Below are 20,812 nucleotides of genomic sequence, written 5' to 3' on the forward strand. Positions count from 1 at the left end.
ATTTATTCCATTCCGAATGAGGTATCTCCAAAACATGATTTTTGAACGCTTCAATAGCTTCTTCGGGCGATGAAAATCGTTGACCACGTAGTTTATTCTTCACGGATGGGAACAAAAAGAAATCATTGGGTGCCAAATCAGGGCTGTACGGCGGATGACCCATCAATTCGATGTTTTGAGTGCTCAAATAGTCTCTTGTTTGAGCCGATGTGTGAGAGCTCGCATTGTCATGATGAAGAACAATCCGACATCTCTTGTATGTTTTCCTTATTTCACCGAAGATTTCTGGCAAACAGATGGTTGTGTACTACTCAGAATTTACTGTTCTACGATCCTCTAGAGGCACTGTTGCAATATGACCAGTTTTTCCGAAGAAACAGGCCACCATTTTCTTTGAAGTGCTTAGTGCGCGACCAACTTTTGTTGGATATGGTTCATCTTGGAACACCCATACAGTCGACTGCTGCTTACTTTCGGGCTCATACGAATATATCCATGATTCGTCACCTGTCACGATTTTATAAACGTCTTTTGAAGCACCGCGATTGTATTTCTTAAGCATTTCTTTGCACCAATCGACACGAGGCTTTTTTTGAGCGATTGTCAAATTATGTGGGATCCAACGCGAACATAACTTTCGCACAGCTAAGTGTTCATGTAAAATCGCATATATGCTGATGGAACTAATGCTTAGGGATGCCTCAATCTCACAATAGGTTACATGACGATCTTGCTTAATCATTTCGTGCACAGCATCGATGTTTTCTGGCACTAGAGTCGATTTTGGACGACCTTCACGAAACTCGTCGGACAGCGAACTACGACCACGATTGAATTCACTATACCAGCGATACACAGTGGTTTTTGATGGAGCTTCATCGCCAAAAGTCAAATTAAGTTGATTGACGCACTCTTGTTGTGATAATCCACGTCGAAAGTCGTAAAAAATCATCGCACGAAAATGTTTACGATTCAGTTTCATTTTTTGCCGAGACGAAACTTTCAACTAAATATAAAATAAACAAATAGCGTCCGTATGACAAAATGTTCTGAGTACGTATATCGTCAAAAATGTCAAACTTTACGATGGAACCGTCAGATGGACTCACATGACATCAGTGTTGCCAATTCCCGAAATATAAATAGTGACCCTCGTATGACAAGTTATTTATATATTGTAATAACATCCCAGATAGCATTGATATTGTAGGATGCCGAAAGATAATCTTTCGCTAAGTCACTATCCTATCTAGGATATAATTACAATAAATAATAGAATCCATAAGTGGGAAATTACAACTAACGTGTATGTTACATGTTACATGCACGTTAATTACGTGTTATATAGTAATTATAATGTTGTTTGCTGGGCAGTTGCTTCTTGGAAATTACATACGTCTTTTGCAACTGTGTTTTCTTTGCACCTATTGATTGGTCTCATTATTCCGTGCATAAAAAGTATAAATGTATAACGAAAATTGAATGTTTTACAAGATATTGTCAATTTTATAAAAGAAATGTTCACTTTAAACCTTTATAACTCAATAAGTACATCAAAAAATATTTTATTTGTAGGCGTGCGATTATTATTTTCAAGAGTATGTATCACGCCATCATATTATTGTCGCCTTGTCGTCTCGTCCTCGTGTTCGATTATTTATTTATATTTATGTTACTGTGTGCGAATAATAAGAGATTTGATCGGTGTAGAAAATAACAGATGCGACCGTTCGAAAACAAACCAGAGCACGGGTTAGTTGTCGCTTAGCGATTGGCTCAAGTATGATAGGAAGGGATAAAAATTAGGAGCGATATAAGTATCAGCGATTTTTGGTAGACGAACACTCTTTTGACGCACTTTTACGCTTCATCACGGACTCTCAGACACTCTCTCTTACGATCGGACAGAGGACCGCCGAGGTCGGAGCGACGGGGAAGAGATAAGGGAACATTTCGTATTTGGACGACAAGAGGCACCTTGATTTCGCAATAAACAGATTATACTTTAATAATAATTCCTTATTTGATCCGGATTCTTTCCTGACTCACATTTATCCGGTCTTCTCCTATATATATATCTATTGAAACCACAATCGTTTCACCGTCTACATATTAGTGTTTTGTAAAATTCTCGAGATAAGCTACAAGAATATGTAATAAAAATAGAGGGTTTTGTTTAATAAAAGTTGATCTTGAAATAACCTCTAAATTTGACCCCTACGTCAAAGTCAAGGTCACCATAAAATATCTTATTTTTGCTAGAAACAATTTTTATATATAACAATATAAAATTATATAGAAATATATAAAATTATACATATAATTGCAAAATTAAATATGAAATATGTCTATATATAATTAGATAAAAGAGCTTTTTATATACATATACTTATGTAAATTTATATATATATATATATATATAATAAATAAGTATTCACATATATAAATATATATAATGTTTTATATATAACTTGACATGAGATTGTAACGGGGCTCCTTTCCCGACGCCACGGATCGGCTCGTCGGTGCCAGGATTCGGGAAGAGGGGGGGGGGGGAGACTCAGGTTCGCAATAACCACGCCAATCGTTCTGGTAAACACAGAGTTTATTGAAGCCACCCTTCGAGAGTTGACTTATTATCTAGTCTACGCGTACAGAGGGAATCGCAGGAAGTGCGGAACGCGACCACCTTCTACGGACGCGGACACGATTTATAACTAAGGAATACAAGTAATGCAACGGACGAAGCGTGGCCAAATCATACAGACGTGGACACGGCTTATAACTAAGGTTTACAAATAATAACGCGACGGACGGAACGCGACCAAATCATACGGGCGCGGACACGACTTATAACTAAGGTTTACAAATAATAACGCGACGGACGAAACGCGACCAAATCATACGGGCGCGGACACGACTTATAACTAAGGTTTACAAATAATAACGCGACGGATGAAACGCGACCAAATCATACGGGCGCGGACACGACTTATAACTAAGGTTTACAAATAACGCGACGGATGAAACGCGACCAAATCATACGGACGCAGACACGACTTATAACTAAGATAGTAGCGCGGCGGACGAAATTTACCCAACGCGGCGTGGATACGAGCGCCCTGAAAAGGGCGAGCTCCGTAAACCGCCTTGGATTCGGGCGCCCTGAGAAGGGCGAGCTCCGCAAGATGTCGGTGACTCTCGGAGGATCCGGTGACCGAGGAAACTCGGCCTTCCCGACGAGAACGCTCGTCGGCCGGGGTGATGTTTGGAGTGGATCCGGTGCCCGAGGACGCTCGGCCTGCCCGACGAGAACGCTCGTCGACCGGGGTGATGTTCGGAGAGGATCCGGTGCCCGAGGACGCTCGGCCTGCCCGACGAGAACGCTCGTCGACCGGGGTGATGTTCGGAGAGGATCCGGAGACCGAGAATGCTCGGCCTACCCGACGAGAACGCTCGTCGACCGGGGTGATGTTCGGAGAGGATCCGGAGACCGAGAATGCTCGGCCTGCCCGACGAGAATGCTCGTCGACCGGGGTGCTGTTCGGAGAGGATCCGGTGACCGAGGACGCTCGGCCTGCCCGACGAGAACGCTCGTCGACCGGGGTGCTGTTCGGAGAGGATCCGGTGACCGAGGACGCTCGGCCTGCCCGACGAGAACGCTCGTCGACCGGGGTGATGTTCGGAGAGGATCCGGTGACCGAGGATGCTCGGCCTACCCGACGAGAACGCTCGTCGACCGGGGTGATGTTCGGAGAGGATCCGATGCCCGAGAACACTCGGCTTACGCGACGAGAACGCTCGTCGCCCGGGATGGTTAGGAGGTGAGGAGTGGTCCTTGAGTACGCTCAAGAGACCAGGACGGGACTGGTCCCGAAGTCTCGGCTGCGCCGCTTTATATACCCGTCGGTCAGCCCCCTCCAACTAGCTTGGAGTGGGGCGGTTCGGTCGGGTGGGGCGAAAAGGCAAATTCCCACGTGTTCGACGTGTAGTGGCCCCGACAGGGGCCGTTTGTATGAGCGCGGGCGGACGGTCGGCCTCGCGCTTGCGCGGCTTCTAGTGACGATAAAACGGGTCGTCACAAGATTATACATGAACTTTATAATTTATATATAAATAAATTTAATTATATATAAAATGAACATATTTCACATATAATTATGTATAATTATATAATTATTTAGATATAATTATATATAAAAAATTTTTCCCGGGTTGAACCCTGCAATTTTTATATTTTATTCATAAGACCACTATTTCTTGGACATAATTGACCGTTGCCGGACTTTTGAACCACCTTGTATATAAATATATATATATATATATATATATATATATACGATATTACTTTTATTTTGTGTTTGCTGGGACATATGGGATTTGTAATCTGGCTACAACATTTATATATATATATATAAATGTTGTAGCCAGATTACAAAATTCGTCGTTTTATAAAACGTTTAGCCATTTTATTAAGTGCAGCCACATACATTCTTAAATTATGATTAAAAATGAAATATTTTATAATCTGGCTAAGAATTTTAGTCCTTATATATGAAAAGAAATCATCGCCACATTGTCAAATTCAATGATTTGTACGTCATTTTAAATTCTGGCTGGTTCACTTCAGTCATTTAATATGAACGACGCGTTTTATCCCTATTAATTTTCTGTAAACAAGACTCATGTTACTTACCATAAAATCTCAATTGTAATAAATGTGTTAATAAAAAGTACTATAATTTATAAAATTTATAAAAATACTAAAATTTTTATAAAAATACTAAAAATAACATCAGTCATGCCGTTCATTAAATAACTAAAGTGAATTAGCCATCAGAATCTAAAATAAATATACAAACAATCGTTGCGTTTGACAATGCAGCGAGTTTTTTTTATAAAAAGACTAAAATTCTTAGCCAGATTAAAAAACATTTCATTTTCAATATGTCATAATTTGAGGATGATATTCAATATGTCATAATGTGGCCGCATTTAATAAAATATCTAGACATTTTATAAAACGACGAATTTTGTAATCTGGTTACGATATATATATATATATATATATATATATATAAAACGACGAATTTTGTAATCTGGTTACGATATATATATATATATATATATATATATATATATATCGTAACCAGATTACAAAATTCGTCGTTTTATATATATATATATATATATATATATATATATGTATGTATATATATTCTTCACTCACCCACACACACACACACACACCCACACACACACACACGCACGCACGCGCACACACACACACACACGCGCGCGCGTAAATACGAATATATATATAATATTAATTAATTACTACTTACTCAACTTTTAATCTACTATTTCTGCTAGCCTCGATCTTTCCTGTTTCACAGCCTCGGATAAACTGCCAAGCGGAGTGCTATACACTTTTATATAATATATATATTGGACACGAGTTTCGTTTGTTTCAGATTCTCGAGAGTTAAAGTAGGAACATACGAGTATCATATATCGTTTGTGACTTGCCGAATGAAAGCAAGACAGAGAGCGAACAAGATGATGAGCTTAATAGCTCATAATGTTATAAATAAATAAATAAAAAATTATAACGTGACCTACTAGTTATTGAATCTTTTTTTAATAAAATGTTTCATTATTATTATCATCTAAGTCTAAGTCGTTTAATTACTTTTTAATTTTTTAATAATTAATTTAATTTACTCTAGTCATTTTTATATGAGAAAAATAATATCACGTATATGTTTTATAATGAATTAATATATTTCGGGAGCCGAATTATATATTCTTAATAATATAAGTGTTCAAAAATTATATTTGACTTTTAATTTTAATTATTTTAGCAAAGAATTCCGAAATCTCTTACACACATAATGGGGATTTTTTTCATCCATATAATTCGCAATTAAGTATATATGTTAATTATTAATTTTAATAAAATAAAAATTAAAATTGAAGGTCAAATATAATTTTTGAACACAAATATATTAATTCATTATAAAACGTATACCCATGATAGTATTTTTCTCGTACAAAAATAATTAGGGTACATTAAATTAATCATAAAAAAATTAAAAATAATTAAAGAATTCAAACTTATATTTTATATGATAATAATAAAACATTATTAAAAAACAGATTCAATAAATATAAGTACATGTTATATATATACTTATATTTATTGAATCTGTTTTTTTATAAAATGTTTTATTATTATCATATAAAATATAAATTATTTAATTAATTTTTTATTTTTTTATGAGTAATTTAATTTATTCTAGTTATTTTTGTACGAGAAAAATACTATCACGGGTATACGTTTTATAATGAATTAATATATTTATTATAAAAAAACTGTTAATCTCGGCTCGATTTATTGTGTTACAATAAAAATAACATATCGACGGCAATCGGAGCCTGTGCGGATGACATGCACAAAATTAATAAATTAAAATGAGATCTCAAATCAAACTCATTTATTAAATTCTAAACGTTTCGACCCACTTCGGGTCTTCTTCAGTAGCTGCAAAATACAAAGAAACAAAAATAGAAGATAATCGGTACAATCAGAAAATTATAAAACTCGTATACATACAATCCGCAAATAAATTAAATATCATTCTCCTCCCTATTCAAACCGTCCGGCCGTCGGAGTGTCTCCCTAACGGTGACCATCGTCAGGAAGGAAGCAGAGCCGTGACTCCCTTACCAACACTAATCAACATGGTATAAATTAAACGTAGAACAATTCACAAGAATTAAAAATTAAAAACCGGGAAGAACACTCACCCCGACAGCAAAAACAGAGAGAAGACGATGCTACACGTGACACATCACTCTAACGACTGTGCGGTATTCTACCTCGACACAGTCGATACATATATACGCAAAAAACAAATATAAAAATAAAATATGAAAATAAAAATAAAAATAAAAACAACTAAACTAATCGGCACTCATGTCAAAAGTCTAACAAAAAAACCCGGCTATGTAAAATCACAAAGCTAGATTTTGGTAAATTTTTCTATTAACAGATCAAGATTCTCATTTAATTTATCAGTGTCGCTATGTAAATTTAAACTATTCCTCTGACGTTTTATGTGGATCATTTCGGATATCAAACGTTTACCTATATAAAAAAGGCTCCTCGTCTAAGACTTTTACATCCTCCCAATTAAATTCATGGTTCAATAATCTATGTTCCGATATGACTGATAATTGTGACGCGTTCCTTTTTATGTTGTTACAATGTTCTTTCATCCTAGTTTTCAACAATCTACCCGTCTGCCCTACGTACGACGCATCACAATCCATACAATCAATTTTATAAACTACATTATTATGGAGTTCCCTTGGTAACTTATCCTTGTGTACTTTAATGAATTTACGGAGACTGTTAATTGCTGTATATGATGGAATGACATCCAAATCACGTGTAATGTCCTTGATTCTCTTCGATACATTATTAATATACGGAATATTAAAGTACGAAACTTTTTTCTGCGTTGGAATCTTGTCATTGCATATATTTGCTCTATTGTTATGCAACTTATTATTATAGCGGAAGAACAACTTTTTTAACCGCGCTTGCAAAGTATGAAATATCAAATTGAGAGGATAATTATTAGACAAAAGAACTCCAATCATAGACTCAAAGTTACCTTTATGGAATTTCGGATGAGATAGCCAAAAAACTCTATCTATGAGGCTGATAATGGTGCCTTTTTTATGACAGAGAGGATGCTGCGATTCAAAATTTAAATATCTACCTGAATACGTCGGCTTATGAAACAAATCAAACTCAATGTTCCCATTATTTATAATAATGGTGACATCTAAAAAATTCAATCGGTTGTCAACCCCCTCCTCCATGGTGAACTGCAATCTAGGATGGAAAGAATTGAAAGTGTTTAAAACTATTTTAAGCATGGAGGGTGGGGCCGCCAACGCGATATCGTCAACATATCTAAAATAAAATGGAAATGACAATGGAATCGCAGCAATCGCTCTACTCTCCAAATCTTGCAACGTGATATCCGCAATGATCGGTGAGAGGGGGGAACCCATAGGTGTGCCAAAAGTCTGTTGATAACATACATTATTAAACATAAAATAAGTCGAGTTCATAATAAAACGAATTGCCAATAAAAATTCATCTCGTGGAATAATACACTCTTTTTCAATAAACCCCCATCTGTTAATTAAACTATCAATAGCCATATCCAATCATTCCTAGAATACACCTCTTTATTACTTGGCAAAATTTTTACATAAGATAATATATAAGGCAATTCCGAAACCTGATTCGGCTATTTCTGATAGTTTTCAATTAGTGAACAAATTAAATGGTTTATGTGTGGATAGTGATGTGAAGCTAGTTTCACTAGATGTTGCATCATTGTTCACCAACGTACCATTGGATATGGCTATTGATAGTTTAATTAACAGATGGGGGTTTATTGAAAAAGAGTGTATTATTCCACGAGATGAATTTTTATTGGCAATTCGTTTTATTATGAACTCGACTTATTTTATGTTTAATAATGTATGTTATCAACAGACTTTTGGCACACCTATGGGTTCCCCCCTCTCACCGATCATTGCGGATATCACGTTGCAAGATTTGGAGAGTAGAGCGATTGCTGCGATTCCATTGTCATTTCCATTTTATTTTAGATATGTTGACGATATCGCGTTGGCGGCCCCACCCTCCATGCTTAAAATAGTTTTAAACACTTTCAATTCTTTCCATCCTAGATTGCAGTTCACCATGGAGGAGGGGGTTGACAACCGATTGAATTTTTTAGATGTCACCATTATTATAAATAATGGGAACATTGAGTTTGATTTGTTTCATAAGCCGACGTATTCAGGTAGATATTTAAATTTTGAATCGCAGCATCCTCTCTGTCATAAAAAAGGCACCATTATCAGCCTCATAGATAGAGTTTTTTGGCTATCTCATCCGAAATTCCATAAAGGTAACTTTGAGTCTATGATTGGAGTTCTTTTGTCTAATAATTATCCTCTCAATTTGATATTTCATACTTTGCAAGCGCGGTTAAAAAAGTTGTTCTTCCGCTATAATAATAAGTTGCATAACAATAGAGCAAATATATGCAATGACAAGATTCCAACGCAGAAAAAAGTTTCGTACTTTAATATTCCGTATATTAATAATGTATCGAAGAGAATCAAGGACATTACACGTGATTTGGATGTCATTCCATCATATACAGCAATTAACAGTCTCCGTAAATTCATTAAAGTACACAAGGATAAGTTACCAAGGGAACTCCATAATAATGTAGTTTATAAAATTGATTGTATGGATTGTGATGCGTCGTACGTAGGGCAGACGGGTAGATTGTTGAAAACTAGGATGAAAGAACATTGTAACAACATAAAAAGGAACGCGTCACAATTATCAGTCATATCGGAACATAGATTATTGAACCATGAATTTAATTGGGAGGATGTAAAAGTCTTAGACGAGGAGCCTTTTTTATATAGGTAAACGTTTGATATCCGAAATGATCCACATAAAACGTCAGAGGAATAGTTTAAATTTACATAGCGACACTGATAAATTAAATGAGAATCTTGATCTGTTAATAGAAAAATTTACCAAAATCTAGCTTTGTGATTTTACATAGCCGGGTTTTTTTGTTAGACTTTTGACATGAGTGCCGATTAGTTTAGTTGTTTTTATTTTTATTTTTATTTTCATATTTTATTTTTATATTTGTTTTTTGCGTATATATGTATCGACTGTGTCGAGGTAGAATACCGCACAGTCGTTAGAGTGATGTGTCACGTGTAGCATCGTCTTCTCTCTGTTTTTGCTGTCGGGGTGAGTGTTCTTCCCGGTTTTTAATTTTTAATTCTTGTGAATTGTTCTACGTTTAATTTATACCATGTTGATTAGTGTTGGTAAGGGAGTCACGGCTCTGCTTCCTTCCTGACGATGGTCACCGTTAGGGAGACACTCCGACGGCCGGACGGTTTGAATAGGGAGGAGAATGATATTTAATTTATTTGCGGATTGTATGTATACGAGTTTTATAATTTTCTGATTGTACCGATTATCTTCTATTTTTGTTTCTTTGTATTTTGCAGCTACTGAAGAAGACCCGAAGTGGGTCGAAACGTTTAGAATTTAATAAATGAGTTTGATTTGAGATCTCATTTTAATTTATTAATTTTGTGCATGTCATCCGCACAGGCTCCGATTGCCGTCGATATTTTATTTTTAATATATTTATGTTCAAAAATTATATTTGACCTTTAATTTTAATTTTAATTTTATTAAAATTAATAATTAACATATATATATATACTTAATTGCGAATTATATGGATGAACAAAATCCCTATTATGTGTGTAAGAGATTTCGAAACTCTTTGCTAAAATAATTAAAAATTAAAAGTCAAATATAATTTTTGAACACTTATATTATTAAAAATATATAATTCGACTCCCGAAATATATTAATTCATTATAAAACGTATACGTAATAGTATTTTTCTCATATTAAAATGATTAGAATAAATTAAATTAATTATTAAAAAACTAAAAATTAATTAAACGACTTAGACTTAAATGATAATAATAATGAAACATTTATTAAAAAAAGATTTAATAACTATAATAGATCAGGTTAATTTTTTATTTATTTATTTATTTATAACATCATAAAATTCTGTCCTTTCCGAAATACGCGAACGCTACGAAAAGATAAAATCTCGTACATGCCGCCGGACGAGTTCATGAGCATGAGACGCTCTTATCTTGGGAACGTATTAATAGTTACTGCATTGACCACTACTACGATATGGCGCTGAAATCAGTGAGAAATGCTGGTCTCTCCTAGACCTGTGCGCCGTTTTATTTTATATTGGCGGCGGCGTTCGATACTAAATAGTTAGGCGGCGGCGAATTCGCCGACAATTTTTTCTTTCGGCGGCGGCGAAATCGGCGGATGATAATTTATCGGCGGCGGCGGCGAATAACGGCGTTAACATATATATATATATATTTTTTTTTTTTAAATAAAGGAATTAAACTATAATAATTTAATAAACAGACTGATTATAGATATATAATATTTGAAAATTATCAAGAAACATAAAAATATGTTTTATTTTATATTGTTCTCTTTAGTTTATTTTTATTCTCTTTTTATTTAACTTTTACATTTCAAAATCTTTTACCTTTCAATTATTTTAATTGTTTATTATGTTCAATAATGGTAGAAATTATATATTAAATTTTAAAGTTAATTACATTTCTCTAATTTAGAATAAACTTTAATTTTTGTTTTTAATAAGTACAGATAATATAAATAAATAAAAATAGTAAACAATATATAATTATGCATACATATACATATATAACTTACGTACAACTACGTACATATAACAATACATATTATAACATTTATAATAAGATTATAAGATAAATAAAGATGAAACACAATATTTATTTTTAAAATATATTTATTAATGTGAAAAACTGTGAAACTCGTGAAAACACAAAATAACATCATTTTCTAATCATTAATATCATATGTAACAAAAATAAAATATCAATCACTTTTTAACTTTTTACATATGAAAGACTTTTTCATTAAAAATTATACATTAATTAATAAGAAATTACAAGTAATAATTATATAACTGTAGCAATGTTTTTTGGATAAACTTATACATAACTTATTTTATAGATTTTAAATATATATTAATTAATGAAAGGCTCGTATAAATTAAACAAAATTAAACAATCATATATAGTAGGCCAACTAAACGAGCAAATAAATAAGATGTAAAAAATTTTTTTTATTAATAGTTAAATCATTAAATTAACATTCCGTTACAGAATCGATATAAATTGTAAACGTTTCGACTGCACTACAGTCTTTATCAATACATAAAAATTAAATATTAAAATATATTAATTATGGAATGTTAATTTAATGATTTAACTATTAATAAAAAAAATTTTTTACATCTTATTTATTTGCTCGTTTAGTTGGCCTACTATATATGATTGTTTAATTTTGTTAAATATATATCTTTTATTAATTTAAAATTATCATGAATAAATAGGATTTTGTTAGATTTTGACGGTTTTAACGCAGAACGTTTTGCTGTGATAAGTAAACCTGCAGAAGAGAATGCACGCTCAGATGCTGAACTTGTGATCGGAATAGCATAAATGCAGCACATCAATTTGTACAAATTTGGCAGTGATAACTTCATTTTATTCCACCATTGTAGAGGATCCTCGATAGATTCTGATATATGTAAATACTTCTTAACTTCAATAAGAATAGGATCTTCAGGAGGAATAATATTTGCGTGTTTCGCAGCTAATTCCAAACGTAATTTTTTGACTCCAAGAAGCTGACATGATTTATTAGAATAAATATCTGTTTCTCTCTTAGATACCTATTGTAAAAAAGCAGAATTAAACATGAAAATATAATTATATTATAAAAACAATAATTTTATATTTATTAGTAAACTATATGATTTTATTTTAATAAAAATTTTTTAAAATATTGTTTGATCTAATTAATTTGATCTAAATAATTAAATATTGTTTAATAACATATCGCTTAATGTTAATTAAAATAATTTTACCTGTTCATTTCTAATATTCAAAGGAACTATCTTGTGGATCATATATACTAAAAATTCCTCAGCAGATTGTTGCTTATCTGCAAGATATTCTGCAACACCTTTAACATTTTGAAGAGTCGGATCTAGAAGTGCTCCGCAAACATGGGCTTCGTGTATTGGAAATCGCTTTTTTAAGTTCTGTAAAATAGTTTTCTTAAATTGTTTTATTATAAATGAATCATCTTCATTTTCACACATATTGCTTTCAATTTCTGCCCTAAAAAAAAATTATGCAACACATTCAACAATTAACTTCTTTAAATTTATAATAAGATACATTTATGATATAAAATATAAAAATATATTAAACCTAATAAATCTAAATAAAATAACAAACCTAAATAAAAGTGCTAAGTTTACTGTAGGATATTCTACTCCAGAAAGAATTTCTGTTGTTGTTTTAATACTTATTAAACAATTTGCTATATCTTCAATATTCTTCCATTCACTATTTGTGAGAATTGCATCATAACGCTTTTGCATTTCCTAGCAGCGTATTACTATTTCTACAAAATAAATTATAATTATATTTAATAGTAAATATATATAATTATATTAAATAATATTTTACAAAAAAGTTTAATATTATAAGTGCAATATTCAAATTCAGATAAATAAATTATATCTGCATTTGAATATATGCATTAACATATTCAACTTACCTTTATTTTTAAGTAAACTCGCTAGCATCTCTAGTGTACTATTCCACCTAGTTGATACATCTTTATGTAATCCTGAAGATGTCATAAATGAAGGAAAAGTCTGCGCATAGGAATGCTCGTTATTACTATTAAGTGTGGAATTAAATCTTACATCAGCTTCTAACATCTCTTCTAGATTTTCAACATTATCAAGTATGTTGTTTATTTCCTCTTGCTGTATAATTTCTTTTGTTTTTTCAATTTCTTGAGTTTTAAAAGCAAGAATTTTTATAATACTTCTAGCTTTAGTTATACAACTATTAATTTCTGGTAATTTAAAAAGAGTGTCTACTGTCACTAAATTGTGGAGTCCATGTGCAACACAAGGTACTCTGTCAACTTTCATATCTTTTGCAGATTTGACCATATTTGCTCCTCCATCAGTTACGAGAGTTATAATCTTGTTGTTTAAATTAAATTGCGTTAGCACTCTTTTTAATTCTTCAACAATATTATCCGCTGTATGAGGATGTGGCAAAAAACTTGTTTGTAACGTACATGATTTCAACTGTGTTTCTGTAGGTGATATCCAATGTAATGTAAAAGTCATAAATGGAATATGACAATAATTGTCAGTCCATGCGTCCATAGTTATAGAAATTGCACTTGGATTGTCTTTATTTATTTTTGCTTTAACAGCAAATACGCAGTCATTGTACACTCTTGAGAGTGAACTTCGAGATAGTGTACTTGGATGTGGTAGATCTGATTCGTTTTGTATAACACCATGTATTTTTAAAAAATCTCTTAGTCCACTTTTTTCAGCTTCGTAGAATGGAATAAAATCTCTACAAAACCAGATGGTCATGCTATCAAATAATTCTTTTTGTTTGTCAGTAATTTTTGAAGATTTGCTTGATTGTTGAGATTGTTTAGGTTCAAAGAATCTTTTAATATTGATTCTTTCAAAATTAAACAATCATATATAGTAGGCCAACTAAACGAGCAAATAAATAAGATGTAAAAATTTTTTTATTAATAGTTAAATCATTAAATTAACATTCCGTTACAGAATCGATATAAATTGTAAACGTTTCGACTGCACTACAGTCTTTATCAATACATAAAAATTAAATATTAAAATATAACGTTAGATGTTAAAAATACAAAGTTAGTTAAATATTAAATATAAAATTGAAACGATTCTTCGCTGTTGACCAATAGATATGCAAGGCGATTGGTCTGAGATGCCAAGTTATGCGACATTTGAGCATGCTACGGATATAATACGCGAATTAAATCAATGTCAGAAAAAATTAAAAAATCTTTCAACTTACATTATCGTTTTAACAAGTCCTTTTCCCCGATATTTCAAGTGTGTGTTGCGAAGTCTGAATACCAAATGTCAAAATAGAGAGCGTGATGTATTTATTTATTACCATTGTTTTTTCTAAATTATGATTCAGCAAATTTTTTAAGTATGTCAAAATAACTACTGTCTAACAATTCGGTGTCTGTATTTAAATTAATTCCATTTTTCTGTTCTTTAATGTGGATCATTTCAGATATTAGTCTTTTATGGTAATTCTTTTCATGATCCATAATTTTAATATTGTCCCAGTCAAATGTATGTTGTTCGTTTAGAATGTGTTCCGTGATAACCGAATGTCTGGCAGAGTCTAATTTAATATTATTTTTATGTTCTTTAAGTCTCGTTCCTAACTGTCTTTTTGTCTGTCCGACATATGTGGCGTCACAATCGTTGCAATTCAATTTGTAAATAACGTTAGAATTCGTGGGGCAATTATTTTTGTCCTTTTGAACTCTTATGAAGTCATTTAATTTTTTAATGCAACGATATCTTGGAAACATTAGTAATTAGTAATCTAGATTGCGAAATGACTTTCTATTTCCGTTATGTAGACGACATTATTTTATGCACTTCCGCTGACAATATTACATATGTTTTGAACGAATTCAACAATTATAACGATAGACTACAATTTACATTGGAAAAGGAGGATAATCGTTGTATAAGCTTTTTAGACATAATGATCAAAGTAATAGATAACAAAATTTATTTAGATTGGTATCACAAAAAGACATTCTCAGGTAGATTATTTTCATTTTTTTCAAATCATCCGACTTGTCATAAAATAGGAACAATTTATAACTTGGTAGATAGAGCTTTATTACTATCACATCCGCAATTTCACAAAAAAAATATAGAGAAAGCTATTAACATTTTGCTATCCAACGGTTATCCTCTTGATCTAATTTTCACAGAAATAAAACGCAGATTAAAAAATCTCTCAACTAAGAAATTTAACAAGCCTAATAATAACAATATAACAGATACTAATAATACTAATACTAACATTAAATATTTTGTCATACCATATATAGAATCAATATCTGAGAAAGTTGCTTCAGCAATAAGAAGACCTGACGTAGTGGTAGGATATCGTTGCATTAAAAAATTAAATGACTTCATAAGAGTTCAAAAGGACAAAAATAATTGCCCCACGAATTCTAACGTTATTTACAAATTGAATTGCAACGATTGTGACGCCACATATGTCGGACAGACAAAAAGACAGTTAGGAACGAGACTTAAAGAACATAAAAATAATATTAAATTAGACTCTGCCAGACATTCGGTTATCACGGAACACATTCTAAACGAACAACATACATTTGACTGGGACAATATTAAAATTATGGATCATGAAAAGAATTACCATAAAAGACTAATATCTGAAATGATCCACATTAAAGAACAGAAAAATGGAATTAATTTAAATACCGACACCGAATGTTAGACAGTAGTTATTTTGACATACTTAAAAAATTTGCTGAATCATAATTTAGAAAAAACAATGGTAATAAATAAATACATCACGCTCTCTATTTTGACATTTGGTATTCAGACTTCGCAACACACACTTGAAATATCGGGGAAAAGGACTTGTTAAAACGATAATGTAAGTTGAAAGATTTTTTAATTTTTTCTGACATTGATTTAATTCGCGTATTATATCCGTAGCATGCTCAAATGTCGCATAACTTGGCATCTCAGACCAATCGCCTTGCATATCTATTGGTCAACAGCGAAGAATCGTTTCAATTTTATATTTTAATATTTAACTAACTTTGTATTTTTAACATCTAACTTTATATTTTAATATTTAATTTTTATGTATTGATAAAGACTGTAGTGCAGTCGAAACGTTTACAATTTATATCGATTCTGTAACGGAATGTTAATTTAATGATTTAACTATTAATAAAAAAATTTTTACATCTTATTTATTTGCTCGTTTAGTTGGCCTACTATATATGATTGTTTAATTTGTTTAATTTATACGAGCCTTTCATTAATTAATTTTGATTCTTTCATTTGATAAATGTGTTGTTTTTATATTATGCTCTTCTCTTAAATGAGTAAGTAAATTTCCTGTGCTAACTGCTTTTTTATATCTATAAACTTTTCGTCCATCAGGATGCATAAAGCATATTTTACAATATACATGACATTTGTCAACGAAAGCACCTTTCTCATTATCTTTTAGCATTCCAAAATATTCTCTAGCAATACTTCGAGTACGAGAGGAATTCTCGATGTTCACAACCAGATTTCTATTTTCTTTGAATTCATCGATATCCTGTATTTCAGCTGATTCTTCAATTTCATTGAAAAATGACATTTTGCATATAAACAATCTGAGAACAATAAAATACCAATAAGTCTGATAATTTCATAACAGAATAATCTAAATTAAGTAGCACAAACATACAATAGTAAGGCAGTGATTGTTTTATACTATTTTATTGCTTGACTATGATTAGTTGATACAGTAAAGTATATAAGTATATTTATTACTTACGTAGAATTTTTCTCTTTTTCGTCCACTTTTTCGGCGAAAACTGATTGTGCTGGATTAAGGAAACTAATCGCCCATCAATTTTCATCACTGATTCGATAGTTAAACGGCTATCCCGCTAATTCTTCGTTCATTCCTTTTTCACTCTTAGGGTGCGTTCCGTTATGCACTGCAAGTACTGACAGTACTACCAATAGCGTTCCGATATAGATAGCAGTGCACTGCGAAAGTACTATCATGAGTATATGACGTCATTAATTTTAACGTTATTTCCTGTTGCGATTACTGCAACCGGCGAGGTAAAGCACTCGCAGTAATCAAGATGGCTACCTCCATGTGTACGGTGGAACTAACTTTTAAATTCCATATCTGAATATAATGATACAATATTTTCAACGTAATTTTTACATTTTATTCTAGGTATTTTAATTTGTCGTCTCATTTCATTTATTAATTCCATTTCCAAATCGCTTTCACTTGATGACTCACTCGAATATATATTCTCGATTAAATTATATGTAATTAATGCAATAATGGTATTATCCATTTCACCAATTTTTCACTCGATGATTATTAGCGAAAAAGGTTAGTTAAAAGTCTGCTGAAAGCGTACTGTAGTGCGTTCCGTTTTACTATTTTGCAGTAACTTCAAAGTGCACAAAATTAAAAAGGAACGCTGTCAACAGTACACTTGCATGACGTCATAGTGTCAGTACTTGCAGTGCATAACGGAACGCACCCATAGACTGCTTTCACATGAGGCGTAACTTGCGTAAGCGTAATTTATGTCAGCCAATCAAATCATTCAGCTATTATATGCAAAATTTTGCGTATAGTATCAGAACAATTTGATTGGCTAACACAAGATACGCTTACGCAAGTTACGCTTCACGTGACGGCACCCTTACGATCACGACTAAAATTTTTGTACATGTTATGGCCTTAAGGTACCATTTCATGCGCAGCATACTGCCGCAGCAGTTCGCTGCTATTGGTTGAAGAATTGTTACTAGATGCTGCAAAATAAATTTTACCATATTTTGCTTCATCGCTGTGAAGTTCAATTGAATGAACAGCAAAGCAGCAAGACAAAAAGACACGCTATCATCATCAATAAAAAATGGCATTGAGTGAGGTATGTATATTTATTATATTATACTTATTTTTATTAGTAATATATGTATAATATATATATTATCTTGAAATGAGAACAAAGATCCCAGGAATATATTACAGTTAAAATAATATCATTTTGATCATATTGCTTTTGGTAATGATGTTGTTATGTATCAGCTATTTCATGATACAAAAGTTGCACAGTAATGCATAACATTGTTAAAAGCTACAAAATAGGCACTTCAGTTTCGACTGGGATAATAATATTAACAAGTTCTATTGACTATTTATTAATTGTTTTTTATAAATTTTAGATTCAACTTGTTAACACTTGCGGAATTTGCGAAGAAATTGTAGATAAACCTGAAATTCGCAAACATAAATGTTTAGCAGGATTCAAAAAATTCTACGTGGATAAAAATCGATATTTTTATCCAGTATGTGGTAAGTACAAATGAAAATAATGTAAATTTATAAAGAACTTATAGATAAATTTAATTTAGGGGGCCTATTCTGTAACCTTTAATGATGTTATGTATCATTGCACAGCTATTTTGATACAAAAAAAACTGTGCAGTGATGTATTATATTGTTAAAAGTTACAGAAAAGGTCCCTAAGTGTATAACATTTAACATAATTGTAATATTTTAAATAATTCTTTATAATAGAGGATAACACAATAATACGACGAAGTGCAATGAATAATGGTGAAGAAAACATTGTAATAGATGAAACACCTATTGTCAGTAACAAAGAATCGGAGACGTTTAATGATTTTTCTGATTCCATGGATATAGATGAATTATTTATCGAAGAAGTTTCTAAACACGAAGTATTAAATAATTACAGTATTCCTCTTCAACAACGTAATAGAGCAATAATAAATGAAACGTGGATAGAAGTTTCAAAGGCTTTGGGAGGTATGAAAGTCTTAATATTAATCCAACACACAAGCACACACACACACACATTATTTAACAAAAATAACTAATTTTGTTTACTTATGTTTTACTTTATAGGGCGTTTAGATCCAAAACAAGCTGCTAAAAAATGGAAGATACTACGAGATAGCTATTCTCGTGAGTTGGCTAAAGAAAAATTACCAAGTGGGGCAGAACGACCTACTTTAAAGCGAAAATGGAAACATTTTGATCGAATGGATTTTTTGCGCGACAACATTTATAGAAAGAAGTAAATATTATATTATTTGAAAGTATTTGCTATTGTGCTATTATATTTAGTTGTTTATTATATATTCAAATTATTATAAAAATTTTTTAAAATTTTGAAAAATTTAAAACAGAAAAAGTGATAATCTTTTTTGGGAAAAGGAAAAAAAAACAGCGAAAAAAAAAAAACCCCCAAATTCCAAAAAAGGGGGTTTTTGGTTTTTTTTGGTTTTTAAAAAATTTTTTTTTTTTTCAATAAAAATTTTTTTTAAAAAAAAAAAACCGGGGGAAAACCCATTTTTCAATTTCCCCAAAAACCCCCCCCAAAAAAATTTTAAAAAAACCCCCCTTTTAAATTTTTCCCTTTTTTTAAAAAAAAAGGGATGGTTTTTTGGTTTTTTTTTTTTTAAAAAAAAATTTTTAAAAAAAAAAATTTTTTAAAATTTTTTTTTTTTTAAAAAATTTTAAAAAAAAATTTTTTTTTTTCCCAAAAAAAAAAATTTTTTTTTTTTTTTTTTTTTTTTTTTTTTTTTTTTCCCCCTTTTTTTTTTTTTTTTTTTTTTTTTTTTTTTTTTTTTTTCCCCCCCCCCCCCTTTTTTTTTTTTTCCCCCTTTTTTTTTTTCCCCCCCCCTTTTTTTTTTTTTTTTTTTTTTTTTTCCCCCCCCCCCCCCCCCCCCCCTTTCCCCCTTTTTTTTTTTTTTTTTTTTTTTTTTTCCCCCCCCCCCCTTTTCCCCCCCCTTTTTTTTTTTTTTTTTTTTTTTTTTTTTCCCCCCCCCCCCCCTTTTTTTTTTCCCCCCTTTTTTTTTTTTTTTTTTTCCCCCCCTTTTTCCCCCCCCCCCCCCCCCCCCCTTTTTTTTTTTTTTTCCCCCCCCCCCCTTTTTTTTCCCCCCTTTTTTTTTCCCCCCCCCCTTTTTTTTTTCCCCCCCCCCCTTTTTTTTTTTTTCCCCCTTTTTTTTAAAAATTTTTTTTTTCCCCTTTTTTTTTTTTTCCCCCCTTTTTTTTTTCCCTTTTGTTTCCCCCCCCAAAATTTTTTTCCCCCCCCCTTTTTTTTTTTTTTTTTCCTTTTTTTTTTTCCCCTTTTTCCCCCCTTTTTTCCCCCCCTTTTTTTCCCCCTTTTTTTTTTTTTTTTTTTTTTTTCCCCCCCTTTTTTTTTTTTTTTTTTTTTTTTTTTTTTTTTTTCCCCTTTTTTAAACCCCCCCTTTTTTTTTTTTTCCCCTTTTTTTTTTTTTTTTTTTTCCCCCTTTTTTTTTTCCCCCCCCCCCCTTTTTTTTTTTCCCCTTTTTTCCCCCCCCCCTTT

At 31.9% G+C, this 20,812-nt stretch overlaps 3 protein-coding genes across 3 annotated transcripts; 1 reads left to right on the forward strand and 2 right to left on the reverse strand.

Annotated features, from left to right (window-relative positions):
- Window positions 1-307: 307 nt before the first annotated feature.
- LOC146722904 (histone-lysine N-methyltransferase SETMAR-like) lies at window positions 308-952 on the reverse strand. Its single transcript, XM_085483539.1, has one exon. It carries the CDS (start codon window positions 950-952, stop codon window positions 308-310), a length of 645 nt encoding a protein of 214 aa, XP_085339665.1.
- Window positions 953-11,964: 11,012 nt separating this feature from the next.
- LOC146722905 (E3 SUMO-protein ligase ZBED1-like) lies at window positions 11,965-17,964 on the reverse strand. Its single transcript, XM_085483537.1, is given in 6 exon segments — window positions 11,965-12,470; window positions 12,666-12,921; window positions 13,042-13,210; window positions 13,367-14,313; window positions 16,745-17,068; window positions 17,233-17,964. Coding segments are annotated over 5 exon segments (2,091 nt in total). The 5' UTR covers window positions 17,053-17,068; window positions 17,233-17,964; the 3' UTR covers window positions 11,965-12,059.
- Window positions 17,965-18,260: 296 nt separating this feature from the next.
- On the forward strand, window positions 18,261-19,541 carry LOC146722906 (uncharacterized). The gene is made up of 4 exons (XM_085483535.1): window positions 18,261-18,364; window positions 18,660-18,789; window positions 19,015-19,266; window positions 19,366-19,541. Exons 1-4 carry the CDS (start codon window positions 18,350-18,352, stop codon window positions 19,539-19,541), a joined length of 573 nt encoding a protein of 190 aa, XP_085339661.1. The 5' UTR covers window positions 18,261-18,349.
- The last annotated feature ends 1,271 nt before the right edge of the window (window positions 19,542-20,812 follow it).

Source organism: Nylanderia fulva, unplaced genomic scaffold (assembly GCF_048542155.1).
Source record: "Nylanderia fulva isolate GAGA-0341 unplaced genomic scaffold, ASM4854215v1 Scaffold257, whole genome shotgun sequence".
In the NCBI taxonomy this organism is placed as follows: domain Eukaryota; kingdom Metazoa; phylum Arthropoda; class Insecta; order Hymenoptera; family Formicidae; genus Nylanderia; species Nylanderia fulva.

What these genes read in the sequence shown, in the direction of transcription:
- LOC146722906 (XM_085483535.1), top strand. An exon ending in ATATTTTTATCCAGTATGTG is followed by an intron (nt 18,790 to 19,014) that starts GTAAGTACAAAT and finishes TCTTTATAATAG; the next exon opens with AGGATAACACAATAATACGA. An exon ending in AGTTTCAAAGGCTTTGGGAG is followed by an intron (nt 19,267 to 19,365) that starts GTATGAAAGTCT and finishes TTTACTTTATAG; the next exon opens with GGCGTTTAGATCCAAAACAA.
- LOC146722904 (XM_085483539.1), bottom strand. Translation starts at nt 952, where the DNA reads ATGATTTTTTACGACTTTCGACGTGGATTATCACAACAAGAGTGCGTC.